Below are 21,789 nucleotides of genomic sequence, written 5' to 3'. Positions count from 1 at the left end.
GTTAGCAATTTTGAAGACTTAACAAAGGTTACCCGCAGAACGAGTTGCAGGTGATGAATAACCCGAACCCACTAAAACCAAAGGGAGAGGGAAACGAAGAGCGCAGAGGAACCGTCCTTCCACATAGCAATGGAGAATTTGCAAAGTGCTCTTAAAGATTATAGCTTATCAGTTTCCACCGTCCCAGAAAAGGGTCGTTCTCTCTTCGCTACAAGGGATTTCTATCCAGGTATCTCACTCTAGTTCCAACTATTTTTCTCGCTTCATTCGTTACTTGTTTGTAAGTTGAATGAGTTTAATCAATGTTAAATGCGTCTCTGATGTTGCAGGGGATGTGATTATAGGCCAAGAACCTTACGTTTGTGTTCCAAACAACTCCTCACTTTCCACCCCCAAAAGGTGCGATGGATGTTTCACTACATCTAATGTCCTTAGAAGGTGCTCACGTTGCCATGTTGCATACTATTGCGGAACCGCATGTCAGGTCTTATCTTCTCATCACCTCTTCCCCTTTCTTTGATAGATTCAGTTCCGACGAAGTTTGAGTCTAAATATTGCTAATGGGGTTAATATGTTCATTTGGTCTATCAGTGTAACTTTTGTTGTGTTTCTTAATGCTGTTCAGAGGTCAGAGTGGAAGCTACATCGTCTTGAGTGTGAGGTCCTCTCAAGGCTTGACAAGGACAAGAGAGAATCTGTCACACCATCCATACGGTTGATGGTGAGACTTTATCTACGGAGGAAGTTGCAAGATGATAAGGTATATAAAAAGTTAATGTTTGAGTAATGTATTGGTGCAGGAAAGTCAGAGCTGCTTCTTACATTATGAAATTTAAACCTTACCTCATTTTCTGGTTGTATGGAATATGTTTAGGAAGTCAATACAAACATTTATTAATGCAATGTTATAACTGTGAAGTCTTTAACTGAGCTAAATGACTTGTATGGTTCATGTAGTCAGCCTCTCCTAATGGGTCAGGCTTATGCCCTGGTTGTTATTACCAAAATGCAAATCTTATCGTTTTCAGTCAATTAAATGCTGAGAGATGCAAAACCTATTTTCTTTTGATATTTCCGAAGACCGTGAAATTTTCTGTGTGTATATATATACCTGTCATTAACTTGTATTCTGGATATATGTTTGGTGCTCTTGTATTCTCCCTGGAAATGGAGTCCTTAGTTATTGACTGTGTTATTGATTTAGCATTAGCAATCACATTAGCTAATGTTACAATCCCAGAAGATTAACGTGGATGAAGTTAGTTCAAATATGACTGAACCTTCTTTATTAGATACCAAACAGTAATTATGGACTGTTGTGCTTTATACAGAATATTGGTAGAATGTTAATATTCTTCGCTGGCTGTTCTGTTGAATACTTAACTTCCTGTTTCTTTCATAATTTCTATGTTCAGCTGCACTCACATATGACTTTTTAAACTTGCCTTTGATGACTTATCCTTAAAATTCTTTTGTGTGGCTATGAAATATTTCTCCCGTTTATTCAGAAAGATTTTTTCAACCACTATTCAACATTGACCAACTGTAAGAGAGAAATTTATTATTCGTTCTATTGCTAGGTCATCCAAAGCACTGCTATGGACAACTACAACTTGGTGGAGGCATTAGTGGCTCGTATCCTTTTTATTACTATTTTTACCGAAAATGTATTGATATGAATTTAGTATTTTCTCCATTTTCTTACTTTTCATTATGGTTGTTCTTTTTAACATTCACTTTCATGAAGACATGTCTGATATCACAGAGGAGCAGCTGGTGCTTTATGCACAGATGGCTAATCTTGTATATTCCATATTGCAATGGCCAGAAATCAATATAAAAGAGATTGCAGAAAATTTTTCTAAGGTATTATGATGCTCCCATACCTTAATCATTTGAGATAATTATTATAAATTGTTCTCATTTAAAATCACAAGCAGCACTCTCCATGACAAAAAAACAAAAGGTTATGTTCATGTGGATGTTGACCTACTTGTTTTAGACATAAGATCCTGTTTATGTGAATTTGACTCTGATGATGCCATTCTAAGCTCAGATCCTTCTAATCCTGCAGTTTGCATGTAATGCTCATACTATTTGTGACAGCGAGTTAAGACCTGTGGGAACAGGATTGTATCCCGTAATTTCCATTATCAATCATAGGTAACCACTTATTCTACTTACCCGATATATGTATCTATTATCCTATTTGTTGGTAGTGTTCTAATATTGGTTTTACCATATAGTTGTTTGCCCAATTCTGTGTTGGTTTTTGAGGGAAGGTCAGCATTGGTACGTGCTGTGCAACATATACCCGCAGGTACTGAGGTAAGTGTTTCTTTTTTAATTATAAGTCAATTATAATTTGCAATACTTAGTTCATTGGTATGTAGAGCAAGAAATGTCATTTGAGTATTATTTATAAAAACTCAAAACAAGCTTGGGCAGAAAATTGGGATTTTAAACATATTTTGTTTCACATGTCCTTTAGCCTTTTATGTATTTATATGAATATAAACTTCATTCTTAGCTTAATATATTTTCTTTGTTTCATCTCATTGTTCTTTAAGTTGTGTCCACTTTTAACTTGATTTTTTTTGGATAACTACATTTTGACTGTAGATGATGTAAATAGAAGCCAAACTATCGTTGGCACAATTGTTATTTCTAGTAATCCATTGAAAATTTAAGATATGTGGCTTTTCTATGTTAATTAATACTAAAAATCAAAACTCATGCAGCCGTTTTTTGAAGGAAAACTAGGCACCTTTAATTTAAGAGTAGTTTAGTGTTTCAAGATTTCTATGTAGGTGTTGTATCAATAAGATTGTCAGTTCAAATCAAAGATACAAATGAATGTGTGCATTTAAATAAATGGTTGATTTTAATTGTTTTGATAAATGGTAGATTCAAATGGTTAATGATGATAAATTCAACCTAAATATGGGTAAAGTCAAAATTGTTGTCAAACTTTAGGTACCACTTTTGGCCCCAAATCCCAATTGTTTGTTGAATCACCTTTGGCTTGCTTGAACATCAGACAACTTTGCCTTGACACTGCTTCCTGTTTTAATTTGTTACATTTACCACTATTTTATCTTGTGCAGAAATGGCACCTACTTAACTTCACAGTTCTTAATTGTTTCCACAGTGAAGCCGCTGTTCCATGTTTTGTACTCTCTAATTCTGCTATGTTTTCTGGACTAGAACATACATTTCTCCAATGGACTTGATTGACAATTGCACCTTTTGTTTTTATCTTAGAAACTTTTTCGATGGGGTAGATGTCATGTCATATCCACTAGATGATGATAGTATCAATTTAAAATTACTTGAAGATGTTGCATAATATCTTCATTCTTTTCCAGATCTTGTTCAATACAATTTTCTGTGTTTTTTAAGGTACTGATAAGTTATATAGAGACTGCTGGAAGCACAATAACTCGACAGAAGGCTCTCAAAGAGCAGTATCTATTCACTTGTACATGTCCCCGCTGTTCTAAAATGGTACTTGTTATATTAATCTGGGATATTTTTTTTAGGCTTTCATGGCTTATTACATTTCCATAAAATTGACATGCTTTCATTAGCTAATTCAGTCTCGTTAGTTTTGAAGGGCCAGAAAGATGATATACAAGAAAGTGCAATTTTAGAAGGATATAGATGCAAATATGAAAAATGTGGTGGTTTCTTGCTTCGAACAACCGGTAGGTAACCTGCGGCTGTAATAAATGTTCAAGTTGCTGGAGGGGAACATTATAATGTTTTACTGACTATTGATTTTGAAATCTGATGGTACATTTGTACATCCTCCCCTTTATGAACAAGATTGAGATCAAAGATAGACAACCAACCTTTCAGGTGCTTTTATGTCTTTCTTATCGATGACCTTGTTTTGTTTTTTATCTGCTAAAATTGAAGATGGGAAAGGATTTCAATGCCAAGGTTGCCAACTAGTTATGGGCAAGGAGGAGATAAAGGAAATTATAACTGAAATTGAATTGCTATCTGAAGAAGCAGCTTCTAAGTCTTCTTTCTCTTGCAGTATCCTTTAATGTTTCTATTAAAATATATATAATTGCAGTAGCTATTGCCTAAACTTTTCTCCTTTTGTATTCAAATCTTCTGTTCTTTCTCTTTCTCTCCCTTGTGGTGGTCTTGATCCATGTGCACATAAAATGGATTCCTAGTTAATGTTCACGAAGTCAAGTCCTTGACTGTATATAGGTTATCAAGAAGTTATTTCCATTTATAAAAGAATTGAGAAACTGCAAACAAAGCTCTATCATCCTTTCTCAATTAGTTTGATGCAAACTCGAGAGAAGATTTTGAAGGTAAGCTCCTCCTTGTTGTTCTTATCTACTCTACTCTTATTCCTTTATTAATATATCTTGCTCGATGATATTGATTATCAAGCTCAACTTTGCCATTCATGCTTTAATTAGCACAATTCTTATGGAGATTTCTTCAGTGAATGCTGATCTTATTTTCAACTTATCAGTAGAAACAAATTCTCTTGCTCTTTGGTGGTCATAAATTATATTACACACTAGTCAATTAATATGGATTGATATGATTTATATTCTGTTTTGGATGACGCTGCAAATAGTATACCACAGGTCTTCATGACAAAGGGAGCCTGCCTCCTTCATGTATATCCAAAGTTTGCTTGACTGATCTAATTTCTTTATATTAGTAGACTCATTTAATAATTTATTAATTAAAACCTATGCCTGTCTTCTGCTTCTTTTTTTTATCATTGCATGAGGAGCATGTTTCCACATGAAAAAATGAAGACGGGACTGAAGCTATAGTTCATTGAAGCAATACTTTATGTTTGAACTCCAAATAATAGATCTAAAATATGACAGTTTTTTGTCTGCAGTCATTAATGGAGCTGGAACACTGGACTGAAGCTTTAGCATATTGCAAATTGACCATTCCATTCTATGAAAGTATGTTATACCAAACTCGGTGGATTCACAGTAAATGACATAATAATGAGATTCTGTAGCATTGATTTTTTCAGTAGTTTTTGTCGTTTTCAAAGTTGTATACGTTGCTCTTCAGTTTTTTTTTTTTTTTTTCCATTTATTCCGGGTTGAATGAAAAGAAAAAGAATATTCTTACTTATTGTTAACAATAGTGACACATGGTACTCTGGAAGCAAAGCAAATAAAATCAAGGTTGTAATTTAGATGTTAACTAAACTCCCTAGTACATTTTAATTCCATCAAGTCATCATGTTCTGTTTGCTAATACTAATATCCATTTCCTGGTAAATTTACTTTACTGCAGAAGTGTATCCATCTGTTCACCCTCTGCTTGGATTGCAATATTATACTCGTGGGAAACTAGAATGGTAAGCATCTCTTATCTGTTCAACTAAGGTTTTTGTTAAATTCTTTTCCTTGGTGAAAACATTTGTGTAAATAGTTTTTGTGAAAATTGAAATTTTACTTAGGATGCGGATCAAAAAATTGTCATTAAATCGTAAGGCTCTACTAAAAGTGTAAAACTATACTTAAACTTATACATATTCATACAAAATGATGGAAACAAGGAAAATAACCTCTGAATCACATCAATCAATGAAATACGAAAATTCATAAGCTTATGTACACAACCCATAATTAGCCACAGTTTTTTGTAAGAAATATAAGTTCATAACAAAGCACTATAAAGTCTAATTCTGTGAAATGCTAGAAAATATCTAGTGTCCAACCCTTCCTAGACAACTAGTCTGCTATATGCTACCCCAATCAGGATGATCATCCGGGAGCTTCAAAGTACAAACCCAACATAAGAATGCACACCAAAGAGAAATTGAAGCTGCAAAGTGTCCAACTCTTGAATTACTGTATCGGGCATGAAAAATCCAAAGAAATTTCCTCTGTTGGCTTTCTTAGAGTTACACTTAATTTTACTAGCAGCCACCTTCTATCAACTTTTTGTGTTTAAATTTTCTTGTCCATTTTTAGAGGTTTTAGGGTGGAATGTTCATCGAAAAGGTTTTTTTAGAGATTTTATGTTGGAACTGTCTTGAGTGGATAACGAATCTCTAGAAAACGATTCCTTAAGTATTGATTGGATGTGATCTATATAGCCAAGGCCCAAGGATGCTTGTGAGTTTTGATTATATTCAAATCAATCTATTGCTTTTATTGAAGGAGACGTTTTAATCACTAATATTATGACTGTTGTAAATACACGTTATTTGTAATGTTGAATTGAATTTTTCATCTAGTTTGAAAGAACAGCAGGAGCTAGTTTAAATATCTATCTACAGATTTTGTTTTGAAATTTAGAACTACATTGTTTTGAAATTTAGAACTACATTGTTTTGAAATAGGTATTTGGGAGAGACAGAGGAAGCTGTTAAATCACTAACGAAGGCAGTGGATATACTACGGATTACTCATGGCACAAATACACCTTTCATGAAGGACCTTTTGATGAAGTTGGAAGAAGCCCGTGCTGAAGCCTCTTACAAGTTCTCCTCCATACACTACTAGAATAACAACTGAATCTTACCAAAGACATGGATGCCGTGCTTTCCGGTATTCCAGTATTAATATTGAGCTGGAGGAAATTTTTGCACTATTTACCTTCTAATGGAATGTTAATTTTGTATGTTGGGATAGTGATGCAATTTGGATCTAGCGCTGGAATAGGGGTTGCAACAACGGTGAAAAAATGTTTTCAATTTTCTTCTCTTATTTTGTTTATGTTAACTACGTGACCACTTGCTTGGTAGCGCTGGATTAGGGGTTGCAACAACGGTGAAAAATGTTTTCAATTTTCTTCTCTTATTTTGTTTGTTAACTACGTGACCACTTGCTTGGTAAACATCATCCTACTTGAACTTTCACACTAACGTAATCTTTGGCTTGTCACCTGATCTTTTAACAGAGCTTCTCTAACTACGATACAAAAGGCATAAAAATATGGTGAGTACCAAAATTATAAATGTATAGATATTTAAAGCCCATTTCCTGTTAGCAACAACAAATTGGAAAGGTCGTGGGAAAAATAAGATGTTTTTTTCCTTCTGAACAACCGTATTAAATCTTCCATATTTTAGGAATCCAATTTCACAAATTCCGTGTACTATTTTTTTTCCCAACGTGCATTCATCTGTAGGACCAATACAAGTTTATAACAAAATCTATACTCAATTCATTAATTTGGCGCTTCAGGAACACCTCACAAAATTTATACATGTCCTGTCCTAAATTCACTTGCTACACATTTTAACCCACTCTGAATAATAGGAAATACATACAATGCAACCTAGAACACTACCAACCCACGAAAAGTCGAAGAAAATTACATCGGAGAAAATACAAGACTTCTTCACACCTGCACTTTGGGAAGGAAGATACAAGGAAAGAGAGAAAGCAATGAATAGGGGTGTAAGGTGAGAAGAAAAGTAGAGTATGGAAAAACCGGAATTGGAGAAAAATAACGAAGAGACCAAAAGAATTAAACACCCACTGACCATCTCCCTAGCTTCCCTCATTACCTACTTGTTTCCAGTATTTTTCAAACGTTCATGCAGCTGAATACACAGATCTGACATTTGGGACAGCAGTTTTAGTTGTTGATCTCGTGAATTTTGTGAGTACGTTGTTTTGTCAACTGGATCACTTAGAAGCTGTTGGAGCTGACTACACAGTTGAGATACCTCTGGGTCATATGTACAAGTTTCAGAAATATGTTGTAGCAATTTACAGCTATTATTATCTTGGGGCAAAGATGGATGAGATGGTATAGGAGGAACAAGAAATGGATGTTCCAGTAGCTGAGGTATTCTCCACCTTTGATTGCGGTCCCATGTTAAACACCTCATCATAAGATCCAAAAGCCATGGGTTTGAAACTGGTTCATACGTAATTTCATGATTTGGATCTGTTATGACCTTGAATTTGGCCCAAAATGTCTTGTAATCAGAAAAAGGTGTTCTCCCATATACCATTTGATAAAGAATGCAACCCAGGGACCAGATATCTGATGACCGGCCACACTTTATGATGTTTCCATTGCCATCAGTCTCATTACACATAAATGCCTCAGGAGACATGTAACTTAGTGTACCCACCTATATGAATTTAACACAGTATAAGTACAAATATAATATTTATAGTTAGCTTGACACCACCTTAAAATTGGGATAAAAGTTCAAAAGAATTCGTAAAATCTGTTTTTTACATCACTTATAATGCAATAATGCACACCATTTAACAATGCAAGATAGACCTGCATAATGAAGAAAACTAAAGCCTCAAGGTATGCATCTCAACATGTCCAAGTGGATCAAAAGTAGAGAAAGAGGTGGAAATAAGCATCACCTGTGAATCCCGTTGGATGTTCGTTGTGTCATTCATTATTGCTTTGGCTATACCAAAATCAATTAATTTTAGGGATCCTTTGACAAGAAGGAAGTTGGCTGGCTTCAAGTCAGAGTGCACAATACGTTCCTCATGAATAGTGTTGACAGCTAGAAGAATTTGCTGCAAAAGGTGTCAAAAGAATAGCCTAAGCTAATTTACATCAACAGATATAAAAAAAAAAAAAAATTCCAACTTCCACGGAAGGAAATTGATGAGTAAAAGAACAAGCAGTCCATAATCATAAATGGCAAGAACAGGTAACAAGTTTGAAAGAACATCATTTCAAATCTATGATGTAAAATTTACAAGGATACATAGTAGATTTTGAAACCTGCCAATAAAATCGAAGCCAGTTCTCATCTATGGTCCGGTGGCTTCTATCCAGTTCCTTCCACTTCTGAGACAACATGTGAGCCAAATCAATTTCTCCATATTCAAGGACCATGTATATACATCCATCATCCTTGACCCGGCCATCTTTATTACTTAAAGAGCCTTTCATAACTTCCTCAAGCAATGCCTTGTCTGTCACCTAATCACAAAACTGACTGATTGAATAAAAGTAAAATACACCAGGACATAAGTAAATAAAACATTTTCCATACACTGCAAACACAAAAATCAGCTCAAAAGAAAATCATTTTATCTTTACATAACCCAAGAGCACAAAAAATGAAGAGATATGAAGCAGAAATAGCTAAAAGCTAGAACAGTAAAGTATCCTGTCAGAAAAATGTCATTGACGAAGTACCTCATAATCTATGAGTTGTATGATATTATCCTTTCCCTTCAGCCTATTGAGATACTCAATCTCTTGACAAAACCCAAATGCAGTAGCATAATCACGACCCTTGAGCTTGATCTTTTTAAGGGCATATATCCTACAGTCTGATGAAATCACTTTGTGTACCTCACTGCTTCCACCACTACCTATCTTGCCAAGACGTTGATAAAGCTTTCCATTAACTTTAAAAAACAAATCAGGGTCATAAGTCCTCTTACGGGGAGCTGATGCACCTTTACTACTTGCAATCTTCTCTCGCTTTTCTACCTTAGAAGACTCCAACTTCACATCTGAAGATGTGATTGTGGATGTGGGAAGTAGTGCCTGCGGTTGTATAGTGGCAACATCCACAGCCTCTTTCCCTTTACCATCATCCCAAGTATATTTAGAATTGCCAGATTCTTTCAAAACCCCCCCCTGTTGCTCCGTAGATCGATGGCTCTCTTTAGACGTCAAGTCTGCATCACCAACACCAAGACAAGAAGCCTGCACTTCAGCTTCTGCCCCCCGATCCACCAACATTCTGTTGGTTTCCTTTTGGAAAACATTTTCTGATTTCACAACCCCACCTTCAGTTACAGGACGAGGATTAGCATTAACCTCCCCAAAAGGCTCAGCAGTCAGATTTGAGCCACCATCTAGATGCGAATGAGAATATCGTGTTGTTGAATTTAGCATAGGTGCCGAAGCTGAATGAACTGAGGTGGTTGTAGCAAATGAAGGTCCCAAAACCGAAGACTGGGTAGCTGGCTGACTCAAAAAGCTACTGAATTGCTGCAAATGATCCTGAGTAACCACACTTCTCTTTGGCAACAGGGAACTCACTCCACTATCACATCTCAAACTTGCGTCAAAGCCAGCCTGCTGAACATCCTCCTTCTGGTTGCATCCAAGCAATGATGATGATGACGACGATGCTTCAATTTGGTTGCCTTCAACCCACTCCATTTCTGCGAATCCAAGCGAACCCATGTGAGACGATAAATTCTCCAACTCAGTGGTGGCCTTAGCATCTGTAAAAAATAAATATCGCAGCAAATAACAGTGACGTGTTCAAAATACACGAGGAGCATTATATAACAATATTTTACCCTGCGCAGTAGAATTCGTGTGAACTGAAAATTGAACTTTCTTCTGAACGTCTAGGTTTTGGGAAGGGACGACGGTGTTGAGTGAGACCTTGGAAGAAGCTTGTTCTTGAGAATTGGTGGGGTCGGAGGGAGTGTTAGATAGGTTTCGTTGTGGAAGTAGCGTGCGCCTTGGCCTTATGCTATTGGACTGCATTGAACCTGGAAAGGAGAAACCCTAGAAATGAGATTTGAAATGAGTTGAATGAGTGAGTGCGGAGTGAACGGAGATTACGAACCGAGTGGACGGTGTCGTTTCAAGGCGGCTTGAACGTGGCGGAGGAAGTCCGGGGAGGAGGAATCCGGGTTAGGCTTCCCATCCATGGAGCAGTCTCCACCGCATTTCTATTCGCTTCTCCCTTCAACTCCGAAACGACACCCATTGAATTGAAATTCAATTTTTCCTTTCGCGCTCCTCCTTCTCCTCCATGGGCCTGCTAAACCCAGCGCCTTTTTGGGCTTGTTACTGACATACAAAATTGGGCCTTCTCAAATTCCAATCACTACTGCGTAGGGTGAACGTTGGGGATTTCTCCCTGCACCGCCATTAGTTTCTCCTGTACCCAACAAATTTTTTAATTTCTACTTTGCCCTCTAAAGTAAAAGTAAATAGTAAATTTTCTCTCTCCTCTATTTAATACATCAACCACCCCTTCACCCCAATTTCAAATTTCACCTAGCGCCCTTTTGTGCGGTAGTAGTTCTCTTTTCTCCACATATGTTATTTTATCTTGTATGTTCTCTTCGCATTTTATCTTTACTCCACATCATCTCACTTTTTTCAAAAAAAGGCCATTACGGATGTTGAATCCAGTTCAGGATTTTGAATTGCAGATGTCGACATCCGATTCACGTATTTTGAAATAACGTTATGGATGTGAATTTGATAACTCAACCATTACGGATGTCGATATCCGATTCAGGATTTTGAATTACGGATGTCGACATCCGATTCACGCATTTTGATATAATGTTTATGGATGTGATTTGCTATCTCAATAATTACGGATGTCGATATCCGGGTTACTTTTGAGTTGCATAGGTTAAAATCGGTTCGAGCATTATATTATTCACTTTTATTGTGGAGGACAAAGTAGGAATTAAAAAAAATTGGGGGTACAGGATAAACCATTTGGGGTGCATGGAGAAGCCCCCTGAACTTTATATCAGGTGTCAGGTTTATTGGACAATAGTCCCAACAAATAAAAGCTTTTAGTTCCTGCACCCTCACAATTTCTTTGTGCACATCCCAAATATAAAAAATATCCTCTTTTATCGTTTATTAAATGATCTTCAAAGGTTGAAATACCTTTTTGTCCCAATTATCGTGAAGTTTTTGTCAAATTTTGTTTTTATGCTCAAATAGGTAACAATTTTCATCAATTTTTTATTTTATTTTTTTAAATCTTTTTTAAATGTCTATGTGTCTAACTCAACATATCACATGTCAAAATCAATGTTTTATATTCAATTTAATCTCTAAATTTTGTTATTTTTGTTCAATTTAGTCCCAATCCTGTTTAAAATTGAGCAAAAATTGGTGCCAAATTTAATTTTTATATAAAAGTTATAATTATGTGAATTTTAATATATTTAATAAAAATGTGAATTTTAATACAAAAATTAAATTTGGTCTTAATTTAGAGAAAGACAAAATTAATTCACATTAACAAAAAACTGACACTAAATTAAACAAAAATAATGAATATAAAGACCAAATTGAATATATAAATTTACTCTAACACATGGTACGTTGTTAGGTTGACACGTCAAAATTTTAAAAAATAAAATAAAATATAGAAAAAATAGTTGTTAATGATTTAAATAATATAAAAAAATGAAAAAATTAAACAAAATTGACGAAAATTAGAACATAAACATAAAAACAAAATTATGAGTGATTTCACATAACTTACAAAAATTAGGATCAAATAGATATTTTAATCATTTGAAAAATTACATATTTCAAAAATTTGTTGGAATAAGTTTTCGGGAATAGGATTTTCAATACAAACCTTTCTAAATGCATAGAATATTTATAGGAATGTTAAATGATTTTGAAAGAATTTTACCAAACACAAGATGTATTTTGGAAAAAAAATAAATCGGAATGAGTTTTTTTTTTTTTTCACGTTTCTCTCTACTTCCTCTCTTCTTATTCCTTTGTACCAGCATTAATAATGGAAACGGTGGTGACAACCACAATAGCGGTGATATAATGATAAAAGCTATTTTAGTTTTTTTTTTTTCGATCAGTGTAGGTATAGTTAGTAATTGTGGAGTACAAGAGACAATAGTCCGAACAGAAACATGAATCTGCTTGGTGCATGTGTAACAATTAAGAAAGTAGCTGGGATGAAGCATATTTTAAAAATCACATACATTATTTCGAGTACATATCACAAATCGTGATTTTGTTTAGTTCAAAATCATAGTTTCAAAATTATTATTTACATTCAAATCCATTGTGACAAAATATTCCATTATCGTTTTTTTTAATGAAACCATTCAGTTAAAATGTACAATGAAAAATATATCTTATCACATTCGTATCTCAAAAGAAGAAATTTTTAGAATATGGAACGTCAATTAATCTCTCTGTTTCGTTCAACATATATAACTATAACTGTTCTGATTAGGAATGTCAAAAATATTTATACAAGTGGGTATCTGTGGATAAAATCTGCAATGGATAGGAAACGGATATTAAAAATAGATATTCACTACCCGCGAATATGGATATTTTTGATATCCGCATGTTAATGGGGTGGGTACGGGTATCATAGTATCCGTACCCGTGGATATTCATACCCGCTAAAGTTTAATTCACAAAAAATACCCTTATATATATATATATATATATATATATATATATATATATATATATATATATATATATATATATATAAGCAGTGACGTTTATGGTATGCTAATTGTCAAATGTTAGAATCAAAATAAAAATACTTGACATGTGACAGTTGAGATTTATTATTTGATTACTTTTTAGGAATCGTTCGGAGAAGGTGAGTTTGTTGATCAAAACACTAATTAAAGAATTTTCATTATGTTGAACGTCATTTTATATTTATTTTTATAATTATTTTGACTTGTATGAACTTGAGTTTATTTGAACTTTATTTAAAATTTATGACAGTAATGTATTTTATTTGAATTTATGATTAAATATTTATTTTGTAAATACCTGCGGGTACCTGTGGATACCCGCGTATATGAAAAAATAGACGGATATCCGCATAACGGATACTCGATGAATATGAGTACAGGTACGGGGCAAATATTTATCCAGCGAGTAGGGTACAGGGGAGCTACTACTTGTACCCTACCCGCCCCGTTGACATCCCTAGTTCTGATTGTTCTCATCTCGCGGATTCAGATTCTGATTAAGGATGCCAAAAAAAGTTATATTTACGAGATAAAATTCACAACGGACAGGGTAGGAAATGAATATTGTGAATGATTGTCCGCTATACTTTAATTTAAATTAAAAAATTAAAAATAAATTATTAAAATATTAACATATTAATTTTGAATGGATTACTTTTTATCAATTGGTTTAAAAAATCTTCATTTATTTGTGAATTGTCATTCAATGGTTAAATGAGTTATTTGTACTTTATTTAAAATTTATAAATATTATGCATTGTATTTTTATTTGAATTTATGATTAAAATATGTTGTTAAATATTTAATTTTACTTTTATAAATATCTATGAATACTTATAGATATATGTAGATATTAAAAAATATGTTGGTACCACATAACATATACCTATAAATATAGGTATAATATAGAATAAATATTCTATTTGTCTCGCGAATGAGATTATTGTACCGTATGGTCCATTGGTCAGGCATATCAAGGTCTAATGGCCACAGGTCGCTCGCTACAAGCGGACCTTTCCGTGGGACGTTGATGTGGCAATCTCTCCCGAGTGCTTTAAGGGAGCTCGCGACCAAAACGCCCCAAGCATTCTTCGGATGAAGTCTCAACTCTGAACACGCTAAATTGGCTACCCGTCGGTCAGCCAGTTTTAGCACCCCCTACATTCAGTTCCAGTTGAACTTTGTCTCCACTCCTATGGAGATCGTCATTTATGAGGCTAGTCGACAGGCCACATGGCTTGTCGGTCGAGCGGCCAAATCAAAACCAAATCAGTATGCTGAAAGTTAATTAAAGTAAAGTAAGTGACTAATCAAGTTTAAAAAGTATTTGGGTCATGATTAAGGAACTCTAATCATAGGCCCACACCATAAACTATAAATAAAGGCCTAAGATAAGTTGGTAAGGACCTTTTAACTCGCATTTATTACAACATTTATTGCTATTTCTGATCGAACTTGAATTGACTTAAGAATCAGAGCCTTTTAGACAGGTACCCCGATCGCCCGATCAACCGAGCGGGAGGAAAAAAAGACATCGAACAAGAGAAAGGATCGAACGAGCTAACTCATGAGAATATCAGACAAAAGGACTTGAGGGTAATTTGAGTGTTGAAAGTAAGTGTTTGACCCCTACACCTGAAACATTTTGGTGCCCAACTTGGGGCCGGGCAATCAATTATAGACCTTATACCCTTATGGTGACCACAAGAAACAGGACAAGCAAAGCAGACGGAGGACGAATGGCCGACGACCAAGCCGACACAAGAGAGATGATCAAGGCCCTACAACAAAGGATGGAAGAGATGCAGAGGAATTATGAGGCACAACTGTGCGTTTTACAAGAAGAAAATGTCGCTCTTAGGCAAAAGGATGATCCCATCCCCTCAACACTGACCGTGCCAGACCTCTCCTGGATGAGCAGAGCACAACTAAGGATGGAAGAGGAACGACTTATGAGCCAACCTCCTCCGATGAGAGCGGAACATTCGCAACCACAAAGGGTAGAGAGGACTCTAGCCTCCAAAGGCAACACTTCCTATACAATTGCTGAAAGCTCGGGAGCCAACAGAGGCGGACATCCGTCTCGTCAGGCAGTACACGCGAAAGGAAATTTCCCCTTCACCCAATTCATCTTGGAAACCCTGTTGCCCGATCGATTTAAGGTGCCGACGTTTGACAAGTACAATGGCACGAAGAATCTCGATAATCATCTGCGAGTATTCATGCACCATATGATGTTCCACGTTATAAGCGACCTGATCTGGTGTCGCGTTTTCTCATCTTCCCTGACGGTGGAAGCACTCGAGTGGTTTTCCAAGATGCCGCCCAAAAACCATAGACTCCTTTGCCACATTGAAGGCCAGGTTCAACACGCAATTCGTGCCCCTACGATCGGCCATCCTAACAGTGGATAACCTGGTCAATATTCGCCAGGAAGATGGCGAATCCTTAAGAAGTTACCTCGACCGGCACAACCGCATATTGGTCAAAATCAAGGATCTTAGCAACGAGATCGCCCGACATCACTTCTCTTATGGCATGCAGCTGAGCGTCTTTGCGGACAAAATAAGCCGCAAAAAATCGAAGACGATGGAGGAGATGAGGGAGCAAGCGACGAAGTTCATACAGATGGAAGACATGCAAGACTTCCGTGTAAAGAAGAGAGAGAAGGAAGACGCGGTGGTGGAAAGGAACCCCCCGGCCAAGTAAGCCGATCGTCAAACCAGTCAAAAGGAAGGGCCCCAAGTTCACCACCTACACACCGCTCATTGTTCCACAGGCGAAGATCTTATAGGAGGCTTTCAGCGTTGAAACACTTCCCTCTCTGAGAAAGAAACCGCCTCCCTCTGACGTCGATGACAGTAAGGATTGTCAGTACCATCGGATGATCGACCACACCACTAAGGAGTGTCAAACCCTTAGGGACAAAATTGATGAGCTTATTTGGCATGGACAGTTCAGGAAGTACATCAAACAGGATTGCCTCGCTCGTAGCTCAAAAAGGAAAAGGAGTCCAGTTCGGGCACGCTCTCAGTCAAGGAGAGACGACTGACCGAGGAGAGTCATCTAGAAGGCACCACTGAAGTAGAAGCCGAAGCAGGAGCAGGGATAAGCCATTACGAGGCTACATCAACATCATTTCTGGTAGATTTGTCGGTGGAGGATCGAGCTCATCCGCCCGAAAGAGACATGTTCGAACGCTCAACTCGATCCACCTGGTAGAGAAGGAAGTACGTTCCATGCCGCCTATCACCTTCACCGACGATGAATTCAAAGCTCCCGACCCAGATCATGACGATCTGATAGTAATCTCCATCAAGGTGGCAGAGTATGGGGTCGGCAAAGTCCTGGTGAACCAAGGAAGCTTTGTCAACATTCTATACTAGAAGACGTTCCAAAGAATGAACCTGTCCGAGGATCTGATCGTCCCCTACAACGAGCAGATCGTTGACTTCTCGGGCGAGCGGGTGGACACTCGCGGTTATTTAGACCTACGCACGAGAATAGGCTCAAGGCGGGACAATCGAGAGGTAAGGGTTCAATACATTTTGGTCGAAGCTAACACCTCTTACAATGTTTTTCTAGGGAGGTCTTGCCTGAACGCCTTTGGAACGATCGTCTTACCCTCCACGTGGCGACGAAATTCCCATTTGACAAGGGAACGATCTGCACCGTGCATGCCGACCAGTAGATTGCCAGGGAGTGTATGCGGTCGGGCTTAAGGTGGTTTTCCCTACAGCCGCCCGAGGAAACAACATCGATCGAAGGACGCAATGATCGACCTCGATCCTCGAACCAACACAAAGGATTGAATGCAGCCCGAAGGTGAGACCAAGGAGCTGCTGATCGGTCAGCAACCAACACAAGTCACCAAGCTGGGAAGACAATTAACTCCGAAAGAGGAGGCACTCTTAGCCAAAGGCATTGACTGAAACAGGGACCTATTCGCCTGGACGTTTACCGACATGCCTGACATCCATCCTGATGTCATGTCTCACAAGCTGGCCACCTTCAAAGAAGCCCGACCGACCGCCCAAAAGGAAAGGAAGACGGGCGAAGATCAAAGACAAGCAGTCGAAGAAGAATTCAAGAAACTGCTAAAGGCTGAATTCGTTCGGGAGATCAAGTACACCACCTGGCTAGCCAATGTGGTAATGGTAAAGAAATCGAGCGGAAAATGGCGAATGTGCACAGACTTCATTGATCTCAACAAGGCCTGCCCAAAGGATGCCTACCCGCTGCCAAGCATCGATCGACTCGTCGACAGAGCCTCTGGGCACAACTTTCTAAGCTTTTTGGATGCTTACTCATGATACAACCAAATCTCGATGTACGACCTTGACAGATCCAAAACGACATTCATCACTGATAAGGCTAACTATTGCTACGATGTAATGCCTTTCGACCTGAAAAACCCTAAACCCTATCAGCGCCTTATGGACCGTATCTTCAAAAACCAGATCGGTCGATGCATGGAGGTCTACGTTGACGACATGGTGATAAAATCGCAGATGGCTGATGAGTACGCCCGCGACCTTAGGGAGATCTTCCATCAGGTGCAAAAGTACAACATGTGGTTGAATCCAGAGAAGTGTGTTTTCGACGTACCGATCAGTAAGTTCCTCGGGTTCATGCTGACCGCTTGAGGAATAAAGGCCAACCCTGATAAGTGCACGACCATCGTGGAGATGAGAAGCCCAAAGAACCTTAAAGAGGTACAATGATTGGTTGGTCGGTTGACTTCTCTGGCCCGTTTCCAATCACGATTGACAGAGAGGATTAAGCTGATCCTCAAGATAATGAAGAAATAGACGACCGATAAGTGGGACGATCAGTGTGAGAGTGCCTTCCAAGAAGTTAAGACCATGATTGCCAGCCCGCCTATCATGTGTCGACCGATCGACAAGCTCCCCTTGCAACTATACCTCTCGGTCTCGGAGGACACCATCATCGCAGCATTGGTACAAGAAAATCCGGAATAATGACCGGTGTACTTCATAAGTCGGGTTCTGCATGATTCAGAAACGAGGTACCAATTGGTGGAGAAAATAGCACTATCACTTTTCACAACCGCCCGACGACTCTGCCAGTATTTCTAGAGTCACCAGATAATCGTCTGCACCGATCATCGATCGTCAAGATCCTCAGGAAGCCTGACTTAGTCGACAGAATGATAGTCTGATCGGTCGAGCTATCCGAGTTCAACCTAAAATACGAACAGCACGAGTCCATAAAGGGTCAACACTTAGCAGACTTTGTCGTGGAACTACAAGATTCAGCCAACCGACCGGAGCATGTGTTGACTCTCTTTGTTGACGAATCGTCAAACAAACATGATGGAGGAGTAGGAATCGTGATAGAAGGACCACACGGTTTCTTAGTGGACCATTCATTGTTGTTTAAATTCAAGGCATCCAACAATCAAGTGGAGTACGAAGAGCTGATCGTCGGCTTAAAGCTAACAAAGGATTTAGGAGCGAGGAAGCTGAGATGCAACACAGACTCGCAGTTGGTGGTGGAACAAGTTCGGGGGGAGTACCAAGTGAAGGACGATCTGCTGCTCCAATACTACCACCGGGTGACAAAGGCCATGAAGGACTTTGAAGGGGTGACTTTGCACCATATCCTCCAAGTGGAAAATACCCGAGCTGATCGACTGTCGAAGTTGGCACAAGGAAATGAAAAAGGGTAGCTCAAAACAATAATCATGCAGACTCTAGTCAGATCGTCGATAAGAGAATGCGCAGCTATTGACCGGACGATCGACTAGAGAAATGAAATAAAAGAACTCCTGAGGAAGAATGACGAGGGAGAAGAAATCAAGTCTGGCGAGCGCAGGCGAGCGCAGGCGCGCGCTCAGATGCGTAATAATTGGAGAAGACCTGTACAAGAGGGGGTTCACTGCCCCGCTCCTAAAATGCCTATCGGAGGAAGAGGCCTCTTATGTTATGAATGAAGTCCACAACGGGGTTTACGGCATGCATACCGACCAACGAACGATGAAAGTTCGAATACTCCGAGCGGGGTACTACTGGTCGACTATGAAGCAAGACTGTGAAATGGTGATCTGTAAATGCGAAGGCTGCCATGCGCACATAAATGATGTTAAGAGGGCACCGACGAAGCTACATAGTTTGACAACTCCTTGGTTGTTTGCCCAGTGAGGGATGCATTATAGGTCCCTTCCCTGTTGGTTGGACACAGAAGAAGTTCATCTTAGTCGCAATTGACTACTTCACCAAGTGGGTCGAGACAGAGGCTCTTGCCAACATCACCGCTCGACAAGTCCATTCGTTTGTGTGGAAAAATATCATATGCCGATTTGGTCTACCTCACACCATCATCATAGACAACGACCGACAGTTCATCGATAAGAAGCTAAGGGACTTCTACATACACGTTGGGACTTCTACTGGATTAAGGGCCTTGGTGGAATCTTGTCAGGAAGACCCTTAAGGACGCCAAGGTCTGCCCGCTCGACCGAAGTCATTCAATATTCAAACTAGGGGTCAACGGGCGACGACATTTGCTTCCAATAAAGAGGGAACTTCGGTCGATCCTCCTCATTAGGGATGGCAACGGTTCGGGTCGGGCACGGATAGTATGATACCCGTACCCGACCCGCTGAAAAAAAATCCGCCCTTTACCCGCCCGTTCACCCGCCGGGTATCCTCTTAAAAAATATCGCGAATATTTTTAAAACCCGTGGGTACCCGTGGATACCCGATACCCGCAAATATTTAAAAAAATATATATTTTATAATTTTTTTAATATAAGATTATAAAAATAAAATATAAATTAAATTAAATTAAATTATAATTATAATTATAATTAAATTTGACATAATAAAATATACTGTTACTTCTAATTTTAATTAAATTTAACTTAATAAAATATAAATTAAATTTTAATTTTAATTTTTTGCGGGTAACGGGTACCCGCGGGTACGGATAGTATGATACCCGTACCCGACTCGTTTATAACCGGATATTAAAATACCCGCTACCTGCTATCCGCAGGTAATAAATACCCGCAGATAGTAACTATCCGTCGTGGATTTTATCCGTGAATATCTACGGGCACGAGTATTTTTGCCATCCCTACTCCTCATCAAAACTGAACTTCCTCCCACGAAGTGGAATTGAGACCTTAAAAAAACCGGTTTTGAAGCCCTTGTAGGAGGCGAGGTAGAGGTCGATCAAGCTCTTGTTAGCTCCGAGGAACGACACCCACCCCTTGGTTAAAGTGGGGCGGGTTTTGTAGAAATGAAGGAAGAAGGGCATGGTCGCCGTGAGACCACCCACCCGGCAAAGCACATCGAACGCCTGCATAGACGCCCAAGCGTTCAGATGAATTTAAGTAGGAACGCCTCTGACCTCCCGAAGCACCGCCATCTGCCAGTCGGCGAACGACACTGTCAAATATAAGTCTTAGAAGAAGAAAGCGTAGACATAGAAGAAGTCTAGCTTTGCCTCTTCCCGACCGTGGCACACCCTCTCGTTGTCGGCACACACCTTCACGCGGAGGAACCCGTCCTCAACGTCGTCCCCAAAAATTTCTGTTTTCTCGACCAAGTATGCCAAATCATTCCCCATCAGAACCTCGTCGTATAGGTCCCAGGCTCGTGAGGTGACCACTCATAGCCCGAAATGGGAGGAAGGTCAAGCTGATCCCCTTCATTGGCAACGTCGATGCTGACGAGACCCCTATCCTCGCTGCTAGAACCATCAACTCCCTCTAGCTGACCGACTGATCACCCAAGCTCGTCTTCGTTATTACTATTTATAGGAGAGCTTGAATCGGATGACCCCCGACCGAGCGACCCCTTAGTCTCTGACAAGCTGAGCGGGAAAGAAGAAACCGACCCACCGTCCCTAGGGACTTCGACACCTTGACTAGAGGACCCATCCGAGCTTGACCAACTAGAAGAAGCCATTATTACATGTAGACATAGAGAAACGATCGGCGCGTCAAGTAGAGAGAAGTTAGAAAGCGTGAAAATAACGAGAACCACACATCACTATTTATAGACAATCCAGAGGCCACGTGGCAGCCCTAGAGTCATACGATCACAGGAAGATCACGACCCAGGCATTGTGACTGTTCGCCTCCCATCTGATAGGCGCGACCCACGAAGCGACATAACCGTCGAGGGGTCCCACCCTTCCATTGTTCCCCGATCGAGGCTTGGTCAACCCTTTTCGCTTAGTCTCCAACATCGCTCAAGGCTTGGGAGGCTTGTGTACTGTATGGCCCATCGGTCAGGCGGACCAAAGTCAAGCGGCTGCAGGCCGCCCGCTACAAGTGAACCTTTCCGTGGGACGTTGATGTGACAATCTCTCCCGAGTGCTTTAAGGGAGCTCACGACCAAAATGCCCCCCACATTCTCTGGATGAAGTTTTAGCTCTGAACACGCTAAATCGGCTACCCGTCAATCAACCGGTTTAAGCACCCCCTGCGTTCAATTCCTGTTGAACTTTGTCTCCACTCCTATAGAGACCCTTATTTATGAGGCCAGTCAACAGGCCGCACGACCCGCCGGTCGGGCGGCCAAACCAAAACGAAATCAGTAAGCTAAAA

At 39.1% G+C, this 21,789-nt stretch overlaps 2 protein-coding genes across 3 annotated transcripts; one reads left to right on the top strand and one right to left on the bottom strand.

Annotated features, from left to right (window-relative positions):
- Positions 1–28: 28 nt before the first annotated feature.
- Positions 29–6,799, top strand: LOC114162519 (histone-lysine N-methyltransferase ASHR1). Its single transcript, XM_028046439.1, has 14 exons — positions 29–229; positions 330–484; positions 626–760; positions 1,581–1,635; positions 1,748–1,866; positions 2,075–2,163; positions 2,247–2,328; positions 3,403–3,507; positions 3,617–3,707; positions 3,922–4,044; positions 4,228–4,334; positions 4,886–4,955; positions 5,299–5,362; positions 6,353–6,799. The coding sequence occupies exons 1-14, from the start codon at positions 130–132 to the stop codon at positions 6,513–6,515; spliced, it is 1,458 nt and encodes a 485-aa protein (XP_027902240.1). The 5' UTR covers positions 29–129; the 3' UTR covers positions 6,516–6,799.
- Positions 6,800–7,149: 350 nt separating this feature from the next.
- On the bottom strand, positions 7,150–10,691 carry LOC114164023 (probable serine/threonine-protein kinase mps1). Of its 2 annotated transcripts, none has more exons than XM_028048479.1 (6): positions 10,544–10,691; positions 10,269–10,466; positions 9,145–10,190; positions 8,725–8,925; positions 8,352–8,513; positions 7,150–8,101 (listed from the first exon to the last, which is right to left on the bottom strand). In XM_028048479.1, exons 1-6 carry the CDS (start codon positions 10,626–10,628, stop codon positions 7,526–7,528), a joined length of 2,268 nt encoding a protein of 755 aa, XP_027904280.1. In that variant the 5' UTR covers positions 10,629–10,691; the 3' UTR covers positions 7,150–7,525. The 2 variants fall into 2 exon arrangements, with proteins under 2 accessions (XP_027904280.1, XP_027904281.1); XM_028048480.1 differs by having other exon boundaries at positions 9,145–10,127.
- Positions 10,692–21,789: the final 11,098 nt, after the last annotated feature.

The sequence above is a fragment of the Vigna unguiculata genome, chromosome 9, assembly GCF_004118075.2.
Source record: "Vigna unguiculata cultivar IT97K-499-35 chromosome 9, ASM411807v1, whole genome shotgun sequence".
Lineage (NCBI taxonomy): Eukaryota > Viridiplantae > Streptophyta > Magnoliopsida > Fabales > Fabaceae > Vigna > Vigna unguiculata.
The sequence above is the reverse complement of the archived record's forward strand: the minus strand, read 5'-3'. Positions and strand labels throughout refer to the sequence as shown.

Excerpts from the sequence above, each read along its gene's own strand:
- LOC114162519 (XM_028046439.1), top strand. The coding sequence starts at position 130 with ATGGAGAATTTGCAAAGTGCTCTTAAAGATTATAGCTTATCAGTTTCC. Across the intron at positions 3,708-3,921 it reads TTTCTTGCTTCGAACAACCG|ATGGGAAAGGATTTCAATGC; the intron begins GTAGGTAACCTG and ends CTAAAATTGAAG. Across the intron at positions 4,335-4,885 it reads CTCGAGAGAAGATTTTGAAG|TCATTAATGGAGCTGGAACA; the intron begins GTAAGCTCCTCC and ends TTTTGTCTGCAG.
- LOC114164023 (XM_028048479.1), bottom strand. The coding sequence starts at position 10,628 with ATGGATGGGAAGCCTAACCCGGATTCCTCCTCCCCGGACTTCCTCCGC. Across the intron at positions 10,191-10,268 it reads CACGAATTCTACTGCGCAGG|ATGCTAAGGCCACCACTGAG; the intron begins GTAAAATATTGT and ends TATTTTTTACAG. Across the intron at positions 8,514-8,724 it reads GGCTTCGATTTTATTGGCAG|CAAATTCTTCTAGCTGTCAA; the intron begins GTTTCAAAATCT and ends CACCTTTTGCAG.